The sequence below is a fragment of the Malus domestica genome, chromosome 08 (assembly GCF_042453785.1).
Source record: "Malus domestica chromosome 08, GDT2T_hap1".
In the NCBI taxonomy this organism is placed as follows: domain Eukaryota; kingdom Viridiplantae; phylum Streptophyta; class Magnoliopsida; order Rosales; family Rosaceae; genus Malus; species Malus domestica.
In genome coordinates this window covers 2255791-2274571 of record NC_091668.1, presented here as the reverse complement: position 1 = coordinate 2274571, position 18781 = coordinate 2255791, and the positions used below count along the sequence as shown (strand labels likewise).

The window sequence follows — 18781 nt, the reverse complement described above, 5'->3', positions numbered from 1 at the left end:
GGTTATTTTTAGTAACTCCGTCAAAATTATGTCAAGATGAGCCTTGTTGGAGGACTATTGATACGATTAAGTTAAAATTGAGAGATCATTGTTCTAATTAAGTTAAAGTTGGAAGATTATTTCTTCAATTGAGTTAAAGTTAAAATATCTTTGTTACAATTTCTCAAAATGCAAGTGATAGTTTTTAAATTTTATTTAATTTTGAATAAGCGATACTATTTACATAGACTATCTTAGGGGGTTTGGAGAGGGGGCTAAACCTTAGCTAGTAATAATGTCGTTCAAATTCGTCTTTGACGATAATTGAACCTAAAACCCCTCACTTACAAATGAAGAAAAATATCATTCGATTGTAGTTTTAAACTTAAAGAATTCAGTATTAAACTCATGTTTTTAATTTTAAAACTGAATTCTTTACACATACCATCATAAAACTTTCGCTGCAAAACAACCCTCAACACCCAGGATTGGAAAATTTACTGTTTTTATTACTCTTAATTAAAAATAAAATATACAATTAATCAAATCCCAATTAATGGGATTTTCTGATGTCCAAAGTTCCCAACTAATGGGGTTCACTGAAGGACAATTCATATACCAGTTTTCTTATATGCATCTTTTTCTTTTGTTCCGACTCCTGAGATGGGGGATTGATCTGAACCCTAATTATATAAACGGTGCACATAGTTCCGGTGTGTGTCCACCGTCGTCCTCCGAAAACTTTAAGCAAGTGTTCGATGACGAGCAACTGTAACGCAGAATTCTAGCTGCTACTTCGTAATGCAGTCGCCTTCTTGCTTTCCTCGGCTTTCTTCGATCTCTTCTTCATCTCTCTTGTGTTCTGGACAGAATAACAAACATAAGTAGTCACAAATCGCAATCACATATTACCAAGGCTTCGATACGAATTTTGTGGACTCCGTCACTTGAAAATTGCAGAGATTTTTCGGGTGGAAAATTTCACTGTGTTTTGATGGTTGGATGAGATCAAATTCGTATCAAATTAGACAAATTTATAACACTTCTTGATAATAATTTTAATTTTATGTCTCTTTTACACGACGATATTATATTCTAAATTATTCTAATCCATCTAGATAAGAATTTGAACTCGGGTGCAAGAGGCCAAAAACACTGCCTCGTCCATCTTGATTTTGAGAGATTTTAATTCTTTTAATGAATCTAGGGATATTCAATCATGGTTTTAAGTGATTTTCTAAAATTTAAGATGTATTCAATTATAATTTTAAGATAGTTTATTAAAATCCTTAGAAATCGGGTGTATTCAATTAGGATTTTAATGATTTCAATTATAAATCAATTTTAAATAATTTGAAAGTTGAGGAATTAGAGAGAATTGAAGATATTTTATAGTGTATTTTAAACGTCCACAAATCTCACATCTCCCATGAAATTTCGAAGAAATTGAATCAAAATTTTATATAGAATCTCTACAAATCAATTAAACTCTATAAAAATCTATAGATTTATAAATCCATTAAAATTTCTCAAATTCTCAATTAAATACTCCCCACCTACATCTACTACTCAAGCTTTTGAAATTTTACTACATTTTTACTCAAATTGCTCAGCTTATCTGAAAGATCAATAAACTTTCGTGGCTAAAGCAGATCATCAAGTTAATTTTAAAATTAATTATTTAGTTAATCTTAAAATTTTAAATTTAGCAGAAAATGATCACCCATTAACATAAAAGAGAGACTTGATTATGCAGATCAGAGGGCTTACTAACCGTTGATTGAAGAGGAAAAGGATCAAGAACGATGGAGCGGATGGACATCTTGGCAATCTCCGAAACGGCGGCGTCTCGAACGGCGGCAACATCGCTGGTCAAGTGCTCGTACGCCGCCTCGAAAGCCTCCTGCCAAAACCGCTGCAATCGACTCGTGCTGGTGCTGGTGGTCTGCGTGTACAAATCCCACATGTGCCTCACCACCTTCTCTCTCTCCTCCACCTCCTGCAAATCATTAATCCAGTATTGATCACTAATTAATTTTGTTTAATTCCAAATCCACAGCGATTAACGAAGAAATTAAGCAGATGGGTTAGTCCAAAGTACGAGAAAGATGCGAACTTTAGTACCAGAATGTCGAGATCGTCGAAGGTCGGGATGTCGAGGTCGTCGGAGAGGTGGGACAAGTTGCCGGTGGACCATTTGAGGGTGACGGAGCCGGTGAACATGGACCAGAAAGCGAGGAGAAGAATCGCCGCTAAAGCCCAGAACTTGTAGCCATTTTTGTCGAGAAAGACTCTGGTTTTCGAGGATGATGACGACGATGAGGCTTCCTTCCTGATCGCCGTTGATGATGGGATCGTTATCAGTGTCGGTGGATCGTTGTCCTTCATTGTTAGAAGATGAAGTTTTACTGCTGAGGAGAGACAGAGAGAGAGAGTAGAGACAGAGAGACCGTCTGGGACTCTCTGTGGACTTTGGGACTGTGGGGGGTGGGGGTGTGAGTAGTAAATTTTGTATTAATGTGTTGGGGTCATGAGGTCATGGGTGGGTGAGCCATCTCAATACCACTATGACATTTAAGTTGAGAATCGAACTTGGAATCTCAGATTTAGTTTAACGATAATTTTATGACAAGACGATGAAATGAGTAAAATCAAACTTAAGATCTTTTATTTAACTACTCGATCAACTCATGATAGGACTATATGAGTCTGAGATTAATAAAATTAAGCTAGAAACCTCGATTTTGTGGTGAAAACTCTTATTTAATTGAACGACAAGTTCCTAACAAGACGATACGAGATGAAGAAAATCAAACTCGAAATCTCGAAGTTAACGATGAATGTTTTAATCAAACGGAATGAGACATATGAGACATATGAGATGAGCTTTGAAATTGAATTTTGATGTCGGAAAGGGAAGGGAATTGTGGAGTGTTTAGCGAGCTACCATTCCGAAATTTCTGAATGGTTTTATAACGACACACACCCAGCAAAGTATGCGTGAACGCGGGGTCCATTTAGACGCGGGAATGGGCATCATTTGCCGACTAGAGTTTGACTGTTTGGGGCATACAGCCGCGTCAGCCGGTGTGTGACCCTAGTCATTTCCCACCATCACGTCACCTGTGTCGTTTAGCACTGATGACCGCTGATTTGGTTGGTTTTGATTAGACCTTACAATCGTATCCTATTTGTTATCTTAACATGTCGTATTTTATTAAAATTGTTATTTTAATAGATTCTTAACATATGACTCAATAGTTACCCGATTCGTTAACGAGTTATTTCTTTTTATGTTGGGTTAATGGATCATGCAAAAAATTATCGTGTCTAATGTAAACCTGATAAACAATATCTGATCAGTTTCTTTATGGGTGACTTGATAACAACCGGACTCGTTGACGAGTTGGCAAGAAACTTGTAATTTTCATGTCGTTTTGTGTTAAATTAACTTGTCGTGTAAAAAATTGTCAGACCTTATTCTTATGTCTTATGAGATCGCTTATAATTGAATGAGTTTAAATTATACCTAATTCTTATGTCGTATGAGATCGATTATCTTAACGGATCGTGTTGTGTTAAAACTGTTATTTTAATAAATACTTAACAGGTGACTCGATAGCGACCTGATTCATTAACGGGTTATGTCTTTTCATGTCGGGTTAATGAGTCATGCAAGAAATTGTCATGTCTAATGTAAACCTAACAAACAATATCTGATCCGTTTCTTACTGGGGTGACCTGATAACAACTGGACTCATTGACAAGTTGGCCAGAAACTTGTAATTTTCGTATCGTTTTGTGTCAAATTAACTTGTCATGTAAAAAATTATCAGACCTAATTCTTATGTCATATGAGATCGCATGTAATTGAATGAGTTTAAATATATAATCTGGCGTTTTAGTCATAAATATCTTACGATTAACGTGGTTCAACATCTGTACTCAAGTTCTATCTCGTTTTCAGGCTTCCAACACGATTATGGTAATTATGATTTTTCTTAAGGCGACTTAGTGCCCATTAAAAAATGTCAACTTGTGATAGGTGAACCTGTTGATGTTGTGTTCATTACATTAGTCAACCGATTCATGATTAGAAAATAATTAAATAATTTCAAAATAGACTAAAGAAAATCATTGAGGAGAAAAGTTTTAAAGTTTTTCCCAACTTCAAGATTTTAATATCACAGTTACAAACTAATTTTTACTAGATTATTTGATCCTTATTACTATTTTGAATAAGAAACACAATGAGTTAAAGAAGAAAAATACGCTAACTTTTACGAAAATCTACCACTCGTATCCCCTTCAAAATCTTAATCTCCTTATGCTTTTTTTTTTTCAATTAACTTGGCTCCTTAACGAATGAGGACGAGTTCCTCCTCAATTCACTATGTATTTGATTCACGAAACTTTATGATTATGATAAAAACCATTCATGTATAAATAACTATGTAAATACCATCTCTGCAGAAAATCGATTAAATATGAAATCGTTTGGTAATTGAATTGTATGAAAACAGATGGACATATTCGATAAATAAATTATGGACATATTTAATTATTTTTTATAGATATGATCTCCACCAAGTTACGTGAACCATCCACTAAATGAATTTTCTTCGCAATCCTAAGGAGCCAAGCCTTTTTTTTCATTAAAAGTGAGAAAGAAACAAAGCATGCAAAGAGAATCTTTACTTTAGAGTGGCAAGTATCCCTAAAAGTAGGTTAGTCCCTTTGATGCGCACCTTTGACGCACAGCTACCACAAAACTTTTATTTTTTATTTTTTATACAAACGATATAGCAAAAGAGAGAAATTGAATTTAAAACTTTGGATACAAGAATAAATAATACACTATTGTAAATGTTAAGAGATGAAAATATTATCCCAATGGATTTCGTTGGAAAAATGATCATTACTATCGTGATCGTTCATCGTACATTATGCGATCAGAAATCATTTCAAAATTTAAAATATAAAATTAACAATAAATAATACCTAACGAAAATGTACGATGAACAATCACGAAATCTTTAAGAAAATAATCCGTCGAGGATTCTTTTCCGATATCTGACATCCAAAAGACTCGAAATGTAAACTAAAGTTGTAGGACCACCAATTTGACAACTAAACAACGACATTACGCCATTTAAAAAGTCAACCTCAGCTAAAGCAAGTGGGGTTATTGGTTGATAACGACAGCAAATAAGCTTAACCTTCCTTAATTGCTAATTCCTAATTCCTAATTATGTTCACGATCAGCATTCATCACAAGACCGCAACTACCAATCCATTAGTGCATCTACAATCACTCTATTTTTAAGTTTATTTTTTATTTTTTTAAAGGAGACCAATTAGCGTTTTTGTCACGGCAATTCACTCTTCTAGAGTCTAGAAAGACTCACAGAAGCATTTTAGCTTTCCCTGACCACTATCGTGTACTTTATCAGTGCCAAGAATCGAACACAAGACGTACGGTATGAATACAGGCCTATAATTCATTTCCAACGACTAGACTACCTTGTAGTGGTTATTTTTAAAATTAAATTTTAGCTAAAAATTATAAAGTTAAGCTTCCTAAAACAATTCTACTCCAATCAATAGGAATAGAGGTTGTACTTAAAATATTTTTAAAATATTGATAATTAACGTTAGGAGCCCATTTTTCACTCCCTAAATTTAAGAGCTCTTAAGAAAATCTTAATTAGTGGATAGGAAATGTAATTCGGAGATGGATTTTTTAAAATCCCCATAAGAATTCTTATTTTAAGAAGCCCATTGGGCTTCAACCAAACCGAAAAGGCCCGACCCACCCATATTTCATTGAGGACCGACAACGCTGTCTGAGTAAGCCCATTTGAGGGGGGAAATGAATCACCCGGACCATCACTTTGTTATCATTAGACCCAATACAACCAAAATTTTCAATTTATTCTCCTCAAATTGTATAATATTTTTTTGGAAACTTTAATGAGAAGCTCTCGGCACTATTTATTTTAACGAAAAATCACATTTTTATACTAAAAAGTCAATCCTGTTACTATTTACTTTACCATTTATTTTGTCTATATCGTTAAAACTCAAAGTTTTCAAATCATTTTCATTAGTTTTTCCTTTTTTTTTTAGTATAACTGCCAAAGACTCAGACAGAAAGGGAGAAAAGCTCTCCGTTCCTTATTCTCTTGTAGATAGATTCACCGAAACCACAAGAATCTTGTACGCTTGGTTGCAAAGGTTTATGGTCAGAGAGCGCAAAGAACCAACCAGTTTAACTGAAAACTTAGGAATACAGAAACAAAAACAGCTAATGGAGAGAAGAATTGATGGGCATTGATTGTATAATTTTAGTTTTTATTCAAATTATTTGAGTTTAATTTTAGAAAAATTAATAAAAATGATTTGAAAATTTTGAGTTTAATATCAAAAGTGACTTTAAAAATATCATTTTTCATTAAAATAAACAGTACCGAAAATGTTTCGTTAAAACTCCCTTTAATTTTTCCTAAAAATTATAAGAAAAATGGTTCAAAATACATCCCGCTTTTGAAAAAGAGCACAACAAAAGAGATGTGGCTCGTTTTTTCTTTTTATTAACCAAATTATTGCATATATTCTCTATCGTTTTAAGTTTCATTGTCAATATCATCATTGTCGTGTCAATATTTTCAGCAACTATTTGATTCATTGTGTTAGTGAATCACAAGATGATGATAAAAAAGAAATTAAAGTGCTTTTATGAATCTTTCAAAACCTCAAAAATATGGACTAACATGATAAAACTACTAATCACACACTATCAACTCAAACTTTACACTCCTAATTACTAATTCAATTTTAATCCAATTTAAAAACAAGCAAAAAAAAAGAAAATATTATACAAAATTAAAAACAAATAATCCTCAGAGACAATTCCACACAAGTGGCAATTGCAGACAATCTACACAGCATCAGATTCTGTCCGCCCGTCTGCTTTTCCTCTTCATCGAAACAAATTCTTAACACAATTCCTAAACAAAACCGTCACTAAAAATCCAAAACCAAAGATACTAATTTTTTTTTTAACAAACAATATTTATCTATTCGCCATTGACGAGAATCGAACATAAAACAATACCACTGGACCATAATACTAAGCGGCAAAATACTAATTTTTTTTTAAAATCAATAAACAATGGCAAAGCATAAGATAATAAGCGGAGATTTCGTCCACATTTATTTCGGTGTGTAGTATAAGTGATAATATTTTTCATCATACGCCTTGCCTTTTAATTTTTCCAAATAAAATAAATAAATAGAAAAAAATGGCATCAGATAATAAGCGGAGTTTATGTCAACACAGAAGATTCAGTATATCAATAAGCGGAAAAGATTATTCATCATTTGCCATTTGATTTTCGACCCACACTAATTTAAACATAATTAGGACAATTAATTAAACATAATTAAGGATATAAATATATCGGTAGGTCCATTTGACCCAAAAGCAAACTCAAATAATTTGCAGTGAGCTGGTAAGCCAACCAATCGATATCTGCATCCGTTCTAAGCTCCTCCACCGTTGATTTCTTTGTCATGGAAGGAGAGGGTAAACAGATGCATTACGCACAAACATTGGCGCGAGCGCAGACAATCCAAACCAAAATTCAGAAGACACAGACGCTATCTATGTATTCGGATCCGAAACCCAATCGGATCCAAACCACAAACGGATCTTAAGAAAGGAGATTTATGAAACGGTGGGGCTGCGGAGATTGAAAGTTGAAGAGCGACTGAGCGCGGAGAAGAATGATAGGCAGAAAGGAGGGGGATCGAGATTATATAGGGGTTTATGTGATTAGGGTTTTACCCAACTGGCAAACAGATTTTGATATTTTGGTGGCCCGGCCCACTTCTTTTTGCTTTGGGCTTTGAATAGATATCTGGGGAGTTTCTATGGGCTTTCTTAAAAGTTATCGAGGTCCAACTTTTGTTTGGGCCTGTGTACAGTTTACTGAACAGGCCCATTATAACAAATGCCCAAAAGGATCGGTCCACTTGTCAATCGTTCACGAGTCAAACTCACTCTCTTGCCACGCTTTTCACTCACTCACTTTTTTTGGTTGGAAGATCATTCGTTCTTTCGGAAATGGATACTCACCGGATCCCTTCCACCAAATCCACAATCCAGACTTTTGAAATTTGATCCAACGTTTAAAGTTATTATAACTTTTAAAGGGGACCCATTTATAGCCTTTGAATCAAATTTCAAAGATCCGGATTAATGGATTTGGTGGATTTGGTAGAAGGGATCCTCTTCGTTTTTCACTTGCATGTGGGGGAGCCCAGCAACCAAGATGCATATTAGTATATAGAAACAAGCTAAGCGTAGATTTGGTTTAGATGTTGGGTCTAAAGAGGAGTGAGTGTTAGGATCAATAACGCATGCTGCATGCATGTGGGATTTATTTCGTGGGTCCAAATTATGAATCGTCAAGATCAACTCACATACACGACGTATTTTAATTCCAAAAATTAATCAATCTCTTCATCTTGCTCTCTCTAATTCCAAAAACCACAGGCTGATGAGAAAAAACAGTTTTGCTTTTACCTATATGTACATGCAGTTCTCCCTTCGCCTTCTTTCTTTTTGGTTTTTTGTTTTTTGTATTGGTTGTGTAAAAATAAATTGACCAAACAAAACAGTCTCTTTTAAAAAGCAAACAGTCGTATGGTACGTACTATTGATCTCCACCGCCATCTTCCCTCTTAAGATCCGCCGGAGGAAGAAAGCAATCCGTGGACAACCCACGAATATTGAAATCCACCTCGTCAATCTTCCACGTCTCCTCAATCCTCCTCTTCTGGTTGTAAGCGTGTCCGTACCTGTACAGCAACGCCGACGTTTTGCCAGCGTGCGCTATGTTTATCCCGTCGACGTATCTGTAGTCCCCGATCACCGTCTCCATCGTCGTCTCCCAGAAAACGTTGTCGTTTCGCGACCTCATCTTGACCAGCTTGCTGTCCTCGAACTGGATTAGCAGTCCCGTACGCTGGCTGAAGTAGCCCCAGATGGTGTGGTGGACTATTTCAGTCTGGGGAGTGCTTTGGGATTGGAGTATTTCCGTGGGAGTCTCTAGCTTGAGGATGAAGCATTCTTCTTTGTTGATGCTTTTCTCTCCTGTGCATACTGCGTCTAGGAACAAGTTGGCTGTTCTCCTTGGGTCCAAACCCTAATCAATAAACAAAAGTTAATTTTGTCACTTAATCGTGTTACGAAGAAACCGCGTTATGATGAAGTAATCATATTTTCTAACAACCAAAAGTGCTTCAAACGATAGAATAATTAGTAAGCGTTTTTAGGTCGTATAATCACTTTGCGAAGAAACACATGTTCTGTATTTTATTTTTCCAAGAAAACACTTGATTTTAATAAATAATAAAAACACTTATAGCAAAAACTCTTGTAAGGAAATGTGCATGCGTTGTTTTCAAGTAATGTATATACCTGAAAGAAGCGGCGGAGGGGTCTTGGGAGCCCTTTATTGGCATGGCAAGGTTGCGAGCCGGATTGATTCCATGCTACCTTGCCATCGCTTCCAGCACTGACTTTGAAGCCGGAAACAAACAATTCCAAGTACCACAGGTCGGGGTCTTTTTGCCATAGGACAAACCCACCAACCTCGCCATTGCCTTTGCTCTGAACGTGTACACTATCGTTATCACCTTGGTGCATTTCCGATCCCACCATCTTCACCTCCCCAACGGCACACATGCTATTCACCGAATTCAACGCCGCCAGTCCCCCGGTCGCCGCCACATATTGTTGCACTATATAATGAGCCGTCGAAGCCTCCTGCCCGCATGCATGCATGCAAATTTTAGATTTCGTTTGATTTTTATGGAACTACGAAGGTACGTAATGGAAAATGGAAACTATATTATTTGGCAAGTTAGGTTAAGACTACGTACGATTGAACAGTCTTTGATAGGGCGGGAGAGTGCATTGTCGCAATGAACCTGAAGGGGGATGAGAGGACAGCCAACAAGCTTGAGCAATGCCATGAACTCATTGTTTGATCCTGACGAGAGATGAGCTTTCATGGAAGAACGGAGATTCGCCCACTGCAACTCGGCGCTGCTGCCCATGCTGGTGAACATTTCCTCCGGAATCGGCACCTCGAGGACGGTAGCCAGGCCATCTTGATTGTCAAGGTTAGGACACAGCTTCCTCATAGAAATTAATTAAATTGTAAAAAAAATGTAAAATTAAATATTTGAGGAACCTATGCGATTAGGGGATTGTGGAGGAGATAAATTGATTAAATTAGAGAAAGAGGAAAAGGGAAACTTTCCCCTTTCTCCCCCTAAAGGATTAGGGTGTTTTAAAATTAGAAGGGAGATTGTGGAAATTTTAATTTTAACTAGTAGGATATTAAGTTGGTATTGGAAAAATGAGAAGTTAAGAGGGAGGGAGAGAGGTTTCGTTGTCTAAGGTGCTCCTTGCGCGTAGGTCTCGCATGGCTTGGAACCATTTTAAGGGCACATGCATATTTTAGGACCCCTTAACCCCTACCACAACTAATTAACATTGATCATCAAACAAGTCAAGCTAACTAAGTTAATTTCAACATAATTATTATCTTAAGATAAAATCATCAGAAAAAATCAAACTTGTGACACATTTTAATATTATGAAAAAAATTATTACTAAATCAACAACGATGCGTATAAATGTATCACTAAATTATATAGGACCTAGTTAATGTCCGGTCATATGTTTTGTGAACCATTATCGCTGTTATGGTTGCATCACAAATTTTGTGTTCCCTGCTTGTGAATGATATGGTAATTACATTAAGTTCATCTAAATTTCAATAAAATAGATTCGAACTTGAGTTCAAATGAAGGAACACATTACTCTAACAAAAGAATTCATTAATAACGTTTTATCTTAGTGGCAAAAGAAATGATGCTTATGCATTCTGGTGCAAGTTTGATACTCATTGATCATTCTCCTTCAACAGCTAACAAATAAAACTGTTATTATTTGTCCCCCAAAAAAAAAAAAAATTCAATTCACGCGTCACAAGTGACTCCAACGTTGCGGGCCACAATACTTATCTCCTGGGCTCTGAAGGCCCAAGTCGTACTTGCTTCCAGCTCGACCCGTACTGCAAAGTCAAGAAGTCAAAGCGCGTGTGCACACTGTACAGTAGAAGAAACTTTCTACAAATTGTCTTGTAGTGGTTTTGCTTGTACACGTGTCATACAAAATTGAAAATTGTATCTATCTGGCTGTCAGCTCCCCAACGATTTTGTCAACTAGTGGTTTTCAGTTCATATTGAAAACGAAATCTGGAATTAAACCTAATTATTTTACACTGCTTTTTACTATTTCGATTAATTTGTCCTCTTGATCGATTTTCAGTACGCTTCCAACTTCCGAACAGTAATTGTAGTTTGGTTTTTAGTTTTGACTAAAAAAAATTAAACTGAATGAAACCGAATCTACTCATACTTTGTACAAACGTGACACCTTCTTATTGATGCGTAATTTATCAGTCCTAATAACGCCCTATTGCTAACATTGTGTACGACAATGAGATTGATCTCGCTCTTGTATGATCAAGTTTTTGATATTCAAGTGGTGCATGGAACTCGTCAACTTGAAACAGAAATAAAATTCATTAATCTGATTTTTTAAGTAGCTTTCAACCTGATTAGTAATTTGATTATCAATTAATTAATCTTAAACATAGCCATTTATTTAACACATTTTCAAACCATACAATCACCGGAGAGAATTCCATGCACACGTCATCCTCTCTTAATTTAATCCATCGGATAAATTGGATTTGGTAATCGTAATCCCGCTCCCTCTGCTTCTACAGCCGGCCTCACCTCACTATATAATCCAACACCAAATCCTCCGTCTATTATCGCTTAATCTCCAGCTTAATTAATGGCTAAACGCTACTTTAAGCTCAAATTCCCCCGGGTTATTTCCCTAATCCAATTCTGTCGTCCCAAGCACCACTCCACTTCACCGGCAATATACCGGCTGTCCCCTGTAAACGCCAAAGCCATGGACATCAAGTTCCCCAACCTCCCGGCCCCGCCGCCGTCCACACCGGAGCACCACTCCCTACAGCACTACGTGTTCTCCAAGCCCGCAAAATCCATCGGCTGCGGATCGTGCCCGTCCCGGTCATCCACGCGATTCATCTCCGATTGTAACGTTGAAATCAAATCATCCGCGGATAATGACGAACTTAATCACAATTTTATGCCGCCGATTTCGGAAACCGAGAAGTATTACAGGAAGAAGCGGAAGGAGGAGAAGACGAAGACGAAGAAGAAATCGAAACCGAAAGCGAAGCCGGAGCTTCCGTTTATAAATGCTTCTTCGGGAAACTGGTCCAGCGGCGAATTCGACGGCAGCCAAGAGAACAGCGAAGAAAGCGGAACTCCGATCTACTCTTCCAGCAGCTTCTCGAATGAATTCTCGCTGGTGATGGAGACGATAGGCAAGAAGATCTCGGAATCGCACAAGCAGAGCAGCAAGAAGAGACCTAACGGTGGCGACTACGATAAGGTTCGTAGATCGAATTCAGATTTGGATTCGAAGAAACCGGCGGCGACTGGCGGCGAGTTCGGAAAGATAAAGACGGTGCTGCGGCCGATGAGGGCGTGCAGAGGGGGAGAGGGGAAGGTGAGGGAGAGCGTGGCGGTGGTGAAGAAGTCGGAGGATCCCTACGAGGATTTCAGGCGGTCGATGATGGAGATGATCATGGAGAAGCAGATCTTCGAGGCCAAGGAGTTGGAGGAGCTCCTCCGTTGCTTCTTGACTTTGAATTCCCGCCACTACCAGAATGTTATCGTGGAGGCGTTTTCTGAGATATGGGAGCTCTTGTTTTCTGACCCTTCGGACCAAGGGGGAAATTTGAAAATTTGATATTGTCGTTTTTGCCCCTAATGGTTTTACTGAATTACTTGTGTAAAATGATTATAAATACGTGATTTTCCTAGCATTACTCGTAAATGTATATTCAACAATCCCGCCTTTGATCCAAAAAAGTTGCCACGTCATTCTCAAAAAACTTGACATGGCAGAGCTTCCCCCCAGCTTCATCAGCAAACACAATTTTCTTCCTCTCCTTGTCCTTGTTTGCAACGTTTTCAGAAGCATCGACGCCGTTATCAGCCATTTTCTGCAATCGATGAACAGAAACGATCAAATTCATGCAGCGGAACACGGCAGTGAAAGAAAATAGAATTGTTATTAGAACGCCGAAACAGTCATCCTGCGCTCTCTTTCTTAATTTATTTACATTAGGGAAGAGTGCGTGATGATTATTTTAGTTTAGACTGCAAATAACAGAAACCGAGAAATTTAAAGAAAACAGGATGAGGAGCAAACCATGATTTTACAAAACCGGCTACAGTCCCTCGTCATCATGGAAAGCAATCTTTTCGCAGATGCTTCAACTCTGGTTATGTTCTTAATAGCCATCCGCACCTGCATTTTTTCCATCGGAAGCTCATAGATGAGCACACAGAATTGTTGCATATATACATGATAAAATGTTGCAGCAGCAAACGTGTCTGAGAAAAGTATTAGGGTACCTCATTTGCATTATATTTCAAGGGTGTAGCATGGTAGGCTTCAGGCAGTAGCCTTTCTTCTGCAATTTCCTTCATGGTCTGTAACTCATTCGTGAGTTTCGTTGCAAGGGATTCAATGTCCTGCATCTGCCGTTGTGAGAATGCAATGGCGCTCTCTGAACAAGTTCGGATAGAAGTACACCCCGTGGTAAAACGAGGTGGTGCTGCAGAAACATTGGAAGGTTTAGGGATGCCATTAGGGTGGGAATTAATATTCTCGTTCTTTGGATAACGGTTGTTTTGCGCTTTGATAGAGAATTTGGCTCTCCTGATCTGATCAGGCCCTTGGACTCCACCAATCGTACTCTCGGTTTGTTCTCCAAAATGTAGATTCCCATTACAACCTGATATAATCAGAAAACCATGAAAGTCAAATGCATTTGGAATAATGAACAGAAAACTAAATTAAAATTCAAAGTACCAAAAACATTTCTTTGCATTTCATATGAATCGTTATGAAAAGGCATAAGAAACTGAAAGCTTAAATATTAAGAACACTTGAACGAAATCTTGTTTCTCTGACAGAGAGTGCTACGATAATCACTCAGAAAGCACAACAGGCTTTGAACACTTACCGGGAAGTTCTTCACTGTGTAACTCAATTGACTTCATGGCCTTACACAGTTTTTCTTGGGAAGTTGGTGAAATGACCTGCACATGAAAACAGTTAATGAGAAACAAACTCCTCACTGGGATAAAGCAAAATAACAACAAATAGACGCTATGTACCTTTCTGGTCGGAAAGAGCCTTTGAAGAGGACGCTGCTGGTTTAAACTAGGACTCCCACCACTCACTAGTGTCGTAAGCTCGTCAGAAGCATCAGAAGAAAAGATTCCTGGAGACAAGTTTCTATCTGCACCAGCACAGGCAGGCTTGTGGGATTGCTTCTCCTCAGCCATGGGAGAATCATCAGCAACAGAAACCATACCGCTACCAGAGCCTGAGTCACAATCACTCGCAGGGCCAGCACTGGTTTCAACATTCGAAGGTGAATCATCTTTCATGTCAGGCTCAGAGAGACATGAATCACTTCCATTAATAGGTCCCATGCACTGGAAGAGATAATCACCCACCACCTCAGATAGTCGAACCTGGGTCTCGCTGTTAGCCTGACACAACCTTTCATCCTCAGAGGAAATATTGTCATGCATATCAAAATTTAGATCTTGCGCCGGACATATTGCTTCAATGAAGTTGCCAGGGTGAACTGAATCCGTGATACATCCTTCTATGTTATATTCTAATAGAGACAAATCCAAGCAGTCATAGCTGGTGAACTCTGGATCATCTGCCTCAACAATATCCCAATCTGAGGTCGTTACAATCTGAATAGGTGTAGGATCTGCATACTCCAAATCTTCATAGAAGACCTCATTAACAACACAAATCTGACTTTCTTTTGCTTCGGAAAGTGGTAACTCGGTCTCGGAAACACAATCATCAGCTGCCGCAGGAGATTCATTAGGAACCACTTCATACTCCAAATCTCCATAGAAGACTTCATTAACAACACAAATCTGACTTTCTTTTGCTTTGGAAATTGGCAACTTGGTCTCAGAAACACAATCAGCACCTGTCGCAGGAGATTCATTAGGCACCACTTCATACTCTAAATCTCCATAGAAGACTTCATTAATAACACAAATCTGACAATCTTTTAAATCGGAAATTGGCAACTCGGCCTTGGAAACACAATCAGCAGCTGTCACTGGAGATTCATCAGGCATCACTGCATAGTCCAAACCTTCGTAGAAGACTTCATTAACAACACAAATCTGACTTTCTTTTGTTCTGGAAATTGGCAACTCAATCTCAGAAACACAATCAGCAGCTGTCGCAGGAGATTCATGAGGCCCCACTGCATACTCCAAATCTTCATAGAAGATTTCATTAACAACACAAATCTGACTTTCTTTAGTTTCAGAAATTGGCAACTCAGTCTCGTAAACACAATCAGCAGCTGTCGCAGGAGATTCATCAGGCACCACTCCGCAAGAACCCACCTGATTGTCCCAAGACAAAGAGGTACCACCAGCATAAGGAATTGTGTTTTGGATATCTGAAAACTCAGTTTCAGGAACCTTTACTTTAATGTTGAGACCAGATGCAATCACATCTCGATCGAATTGGAATAACTCCGGCTCATATGTGATAGTTGATGTGGACCTTTTAGACATAGTAGAGGAAATGTTTCTCTTAAGCTTACTCTTAGTCCTGGCCTTTGCCTTCTTCGAGTGTTTCCACTTACTAAGAGGCTCTATGAGATCAACATCCTCTTCATCATTTTGTGACTCAGAACACTCATGCTTTACAGGTGAGCAAGTTTCAAGTATTTTGTTCAAATCAACAGACGTTGAACGTTTTCTTTTCTTTTTCTTGCATGTCTCTTTGATCTGCTTCAGTGTCATATCACCAAAACCATCGAAATCACTATTCGTTCCGGCATTGCCATCACTGATATCATAAGCTTCAGGTTCAGTTTTGACTGTTATATTTCGCACAGTACGCCTGCTTGGACTTTCACCCATGACCTTGTTACTGTTGACAAGTGATCCCCTAAACTCATCTTTTGGTGGAAATCTTGGAAACGAATCACCATTTTTGGCATCTAATCTTTCATGTATGTCATTCAACTCCTTGAATCTGAGTACTGGTCGTCCGCAAGCCACATTCAGAGTCTTGATCACTAAACCACCTTTCAGAGCCTGGATAAAGTGCAGATGATTGCAACTTCTCAACTCCATCAGATATAAAGCTCAGGTTCTTCTCATTAGTACACAAACGATCATTAAAATGCACAAGATGATTTCCCTGAAACAGAAATCAAACTTACATATAAAACTAAACAAATTGTTCTCAACTAATTCTTAGTCCTAAAACACAACAGCCTCGAATTTCATAAAATGTAGGCCATATTCAAAGCTTCGAAACAAAACCCGTGTCTTAAAAGCCTCACATGAAGACAACCCGGGCTCTAAATCAATCAATTACATTAACTCCATCAAAAACATAAAAATGACTAATAAGTTTTCAGATTCAGCAGCTGATAGCAACAATTGAAAGAAAATAAACCCTCAAAATATACAGTGATAAGAAAAACTGTACCAGATTACTCAACTACTGCGAGGAGCACCACTGCTGTTTTTTCATTCGCTCCAGCCAATCGCACCGGAGACGCTGCCGGAAAACAGAAGCTTTCAGGCCACGGTAACATTACACAGAGGAATTTAAACAATCATTTCAAACAAATACATCCAGCATAAAAGTCAGATCCCAAATTGAAACCCTAATCGGTAATCAACTAGGGCACATACAATTAAAATTTTATTTCTCACTATCACAAACCTTCGTTAGCAACAAAGAGCAATAGAACCTTCCACGAACTTCTCCCTCTATGATTACCGAAACGACGAAGAAGGGCGAGGTGATCAGGGGATTATCCGGATCGGAGAGACGGATAGACGTAAGGAGAGAGAGAGAGAGAGAGAGAGAGCTATTGGACTGTTTGGAGAGAGTTTGAGATTTGAGAGGGTGGAGCTAGTGGGCAAAGGGACTTTTTAGCTCGCGGGAAAAGAGGGTTTTTCAGATTGTTAGAAAACGCGCCGAATTCTGTTTGGCGGGAACTCAAGCGATCACTTCTAGATTGAAACAAGTTTGAAAACTCTAAGTTTGAAAATTTTGAGTTTTAACGACAAGAACAAAATTAATAGTATCAAAATTAATATTTTAATATAAAAATATGATTTTTCATTAAAATTAACGATATCGAAATTTTTTCATTAAGATTCTATTGAGTTCTCTTGATATTCGGTAAGTTCCCTTGAATATTCGGGTGAGGGAAAATAAGCACAACTAAAAAAACCTTAGTTCTTGATTCTCTCTCCGTGAGAGACCTTCCCTCTGTGTGAGGGTTCATCTCACCGTTCTGTGTGAGTGGTTCCCGATCGTGTCCATTTCTGGTGCCGCCGATCCTAGCTCGGGCTGGGATCGTGTCCATTTCTTGGCCGATCTGCCATTTTCGCTCCCCTCTGCTGTTTCTCTTCCATCTGCCTCCTCTTTCCCAGCTTCCGTCAACCTTTATCGCACCTGGTTGCGGCGTTTCGAGTTGGTGTGCTTTGATCTGGTGCTGGCACTAGGTCGGGTGATCCTTGCACCCCCACCTTCTCTCTGTTGTCTGCCCTTGTTGGCAGTGTTGCTCGTGGACTGCCATGAGCTTCTTTCTCTTGGCTGCAGGTTCTCTGGGTCTGTAGCTGTGCTGGACGTGAAGCTTGGACTTGGATGCTGGTGGCGATGAGACGTGGCTTTGTTTGGGGACCGAATTTGACTGGATCGACATGCCCGGCTGCTCTTTTGGTGGTTGCAGCGGCGGTGTTGGCGGATGTTGCGGCGGTTCTGGTTGTTTCTGTGTGTTTTTTGTTTTGGGCTCACCTTTTGGTTGGGCCTCTGTTGGTTGCTTATGTTTTCGTTCTTGGGCCTTTGTGTTGTAAATTTTGGGCCTCTGTGTTGTAGTGTTTTTTCTTTAATGAATTTGTTTACTCCAAAAAAAAAAAAAAAGAATATTCGGGTGAGGAATGGAAGTACTGGACTACAGCATCACCTGTAGGACTGGTGATAGATTCATCATATCTCACCGTTAAGATCTATCACTCTCTCTTTCTTTCTCTTCCCAATGTTGTTTTGGCTTAATTACTGGATTGGCCTTGAAAGATGAGTTGAATCCCATTTTTACCCCCTTGAAAGGTGTGACTTGTACCTAAAGTCATCGTTCTTATTCAACTAATTATTTTAATGTTCTATTTAGTTACAAGTTTACATTATTAAGCTTTGACTCGTTATTGCTATCATTTGTAAGTTCTTACGCTTAAGCCCTATTAGCAATGATATTCACTATCGATTTTAGATTAGTGAATGTATACATTTTGTCTAAGATCACAAATCATACACTTTTTATTCATGTCGTTCGTCATACATCGCCTTCGCCGTAATTTGCTACAAAGTATTTTGGTTGTAGATGCTTCATTGAATATGTTTACAATTACAACCAATTTGAGTTGATTGTGTTGGTTGAGAGTTTATAGTAAGTATTGAGTTTGTGTCTTGATATAGGCTAGAAGGAGTTATAGAGAACTTTCTTTATTTCTATTTGTTTTGTTT

At 38.2% G+C, this 18781-nt stretch overlaps 4 protein-coding genes and 2 non-coding genes across 6 annotated transcripts; 1 reads left to right on the top strand and 5 right to left on the bottom strand.

Annotated features, from left to right (window-relative positions):
• Nucleotides 1-467: 467 nt before the first annotated feature.
• On the bottom strand, nucleotides 468-2994 carry LOC114826450 (uncharacterized). Its single transcript, XM_029106664.2, has 3 exons — nucleotides 2104-2994; nucleotides 1754-1978; nucleotides 468-841 (listed from the first exon to the last, which is right to left on the bottom strand). The coding sequence occupies exons 1-3, from the start codon at nucleotides 2365-2367 to the stop codon at nucleotides 764-766; spliced, it is 567 nt and encodes a 188-aa protein (XP_028962497.2). The 5' UTR covers nucleotides 2368-2994; the 3' UTR covers nucleotides 468-763.
• A 4163-nt stretch (nucleotides 2995-7157) lies between these two features.
• On the bottom strand, nucleotides 7158-7243 carry LOC139198493 (small nucleolar RNA R16). The gene has a single exon (XR_011584021.1). It is a non-coding gene; the product is annotated as a small nucleolar RNA R16 (small nucleolar RNA).
• A 39-nt stretch (nucleotides 7244-7282) lies between these two features.
• On the bottom strand, nucleotides 7283-7370 carry LOC114826701 (small nucleolar RNA R16). The gene has a single exon (XR_003775757.1). It is a non-coding gene; the product is annotated as a small nucleolar RNA R16 (small nucleolar RNA).
• A 1071-nt stretch (nucleotides 7371-8441) lies between these two features.
• Nucleotides 8442-10390, bottom strand: LOC103440504 (uncharacterized). Its single transcript, XM_008379196.4, has 3 exons — nucleotides 9931-10390; nucleotides 9467-9814; nucleotides 8442-9191 (listed from the first exon to the last, which is right to left on the bottom strand). The coding sequence occupies exons 1-3, from the start codon at nucleotides 10192-10194 to the stop codon at nucleotides 8700-8702; spliced, it is 1104 nt and encodes a 367-aa protein (XP_008377418.1). The 5' UTR covers nucleotides 10195-10390; the 3' UTR covers nucleotides 8442-8699.
• Nucleotides 10391-11715: 1325 nt separating this feature from the next.
• On the top strand, nucleotides 11716-12995 carry LOC103440502 (transcription repressor OFP7-like). The gene has a single exon (XM_008379195.4). It carries the CDS (start codon nucleotides 11924-11926, stop codon nucleotides 12914-12916), a length of 993 nt encoding a protein of 330 aa, XP_008377417.3. The 5' UTR covers nucleotides 11716-11923; the 3' UTR covers nucleotides 12917-12995.
• On the bottom strand, nucleotides 12965-17465 carry LOC103440550 (uncharacterized). The gene is made up of 7 exons (XM_017333619.3): nucleotides 16973-17465; nucleotides 16733-16804; nucleotides 14356-16438; nucleotides 14202-14277; nucleotides 13588-13970; nucleotides 13382-13480; nucleotides 12965-13172 (listed from the first exon to the last, which is right to left on the bottom strand). The coding sequence occupies exons 3-7, from the start codon at nucleotides 16369-16371 to the stop codon at nucleotides 13011-13013; spliced, it is 2736 nt and encodes a 911-aa protein (XP_017189108.3). The 5' UTR covers nucleotides 16372-16438; nucleotides 16733-16804; nucleotides 16973-17465; the 3' UTR covers nucleotides 12965-13010.
• Nucleotides 17466-18781: the final 1316 nt, after the last annotated feature.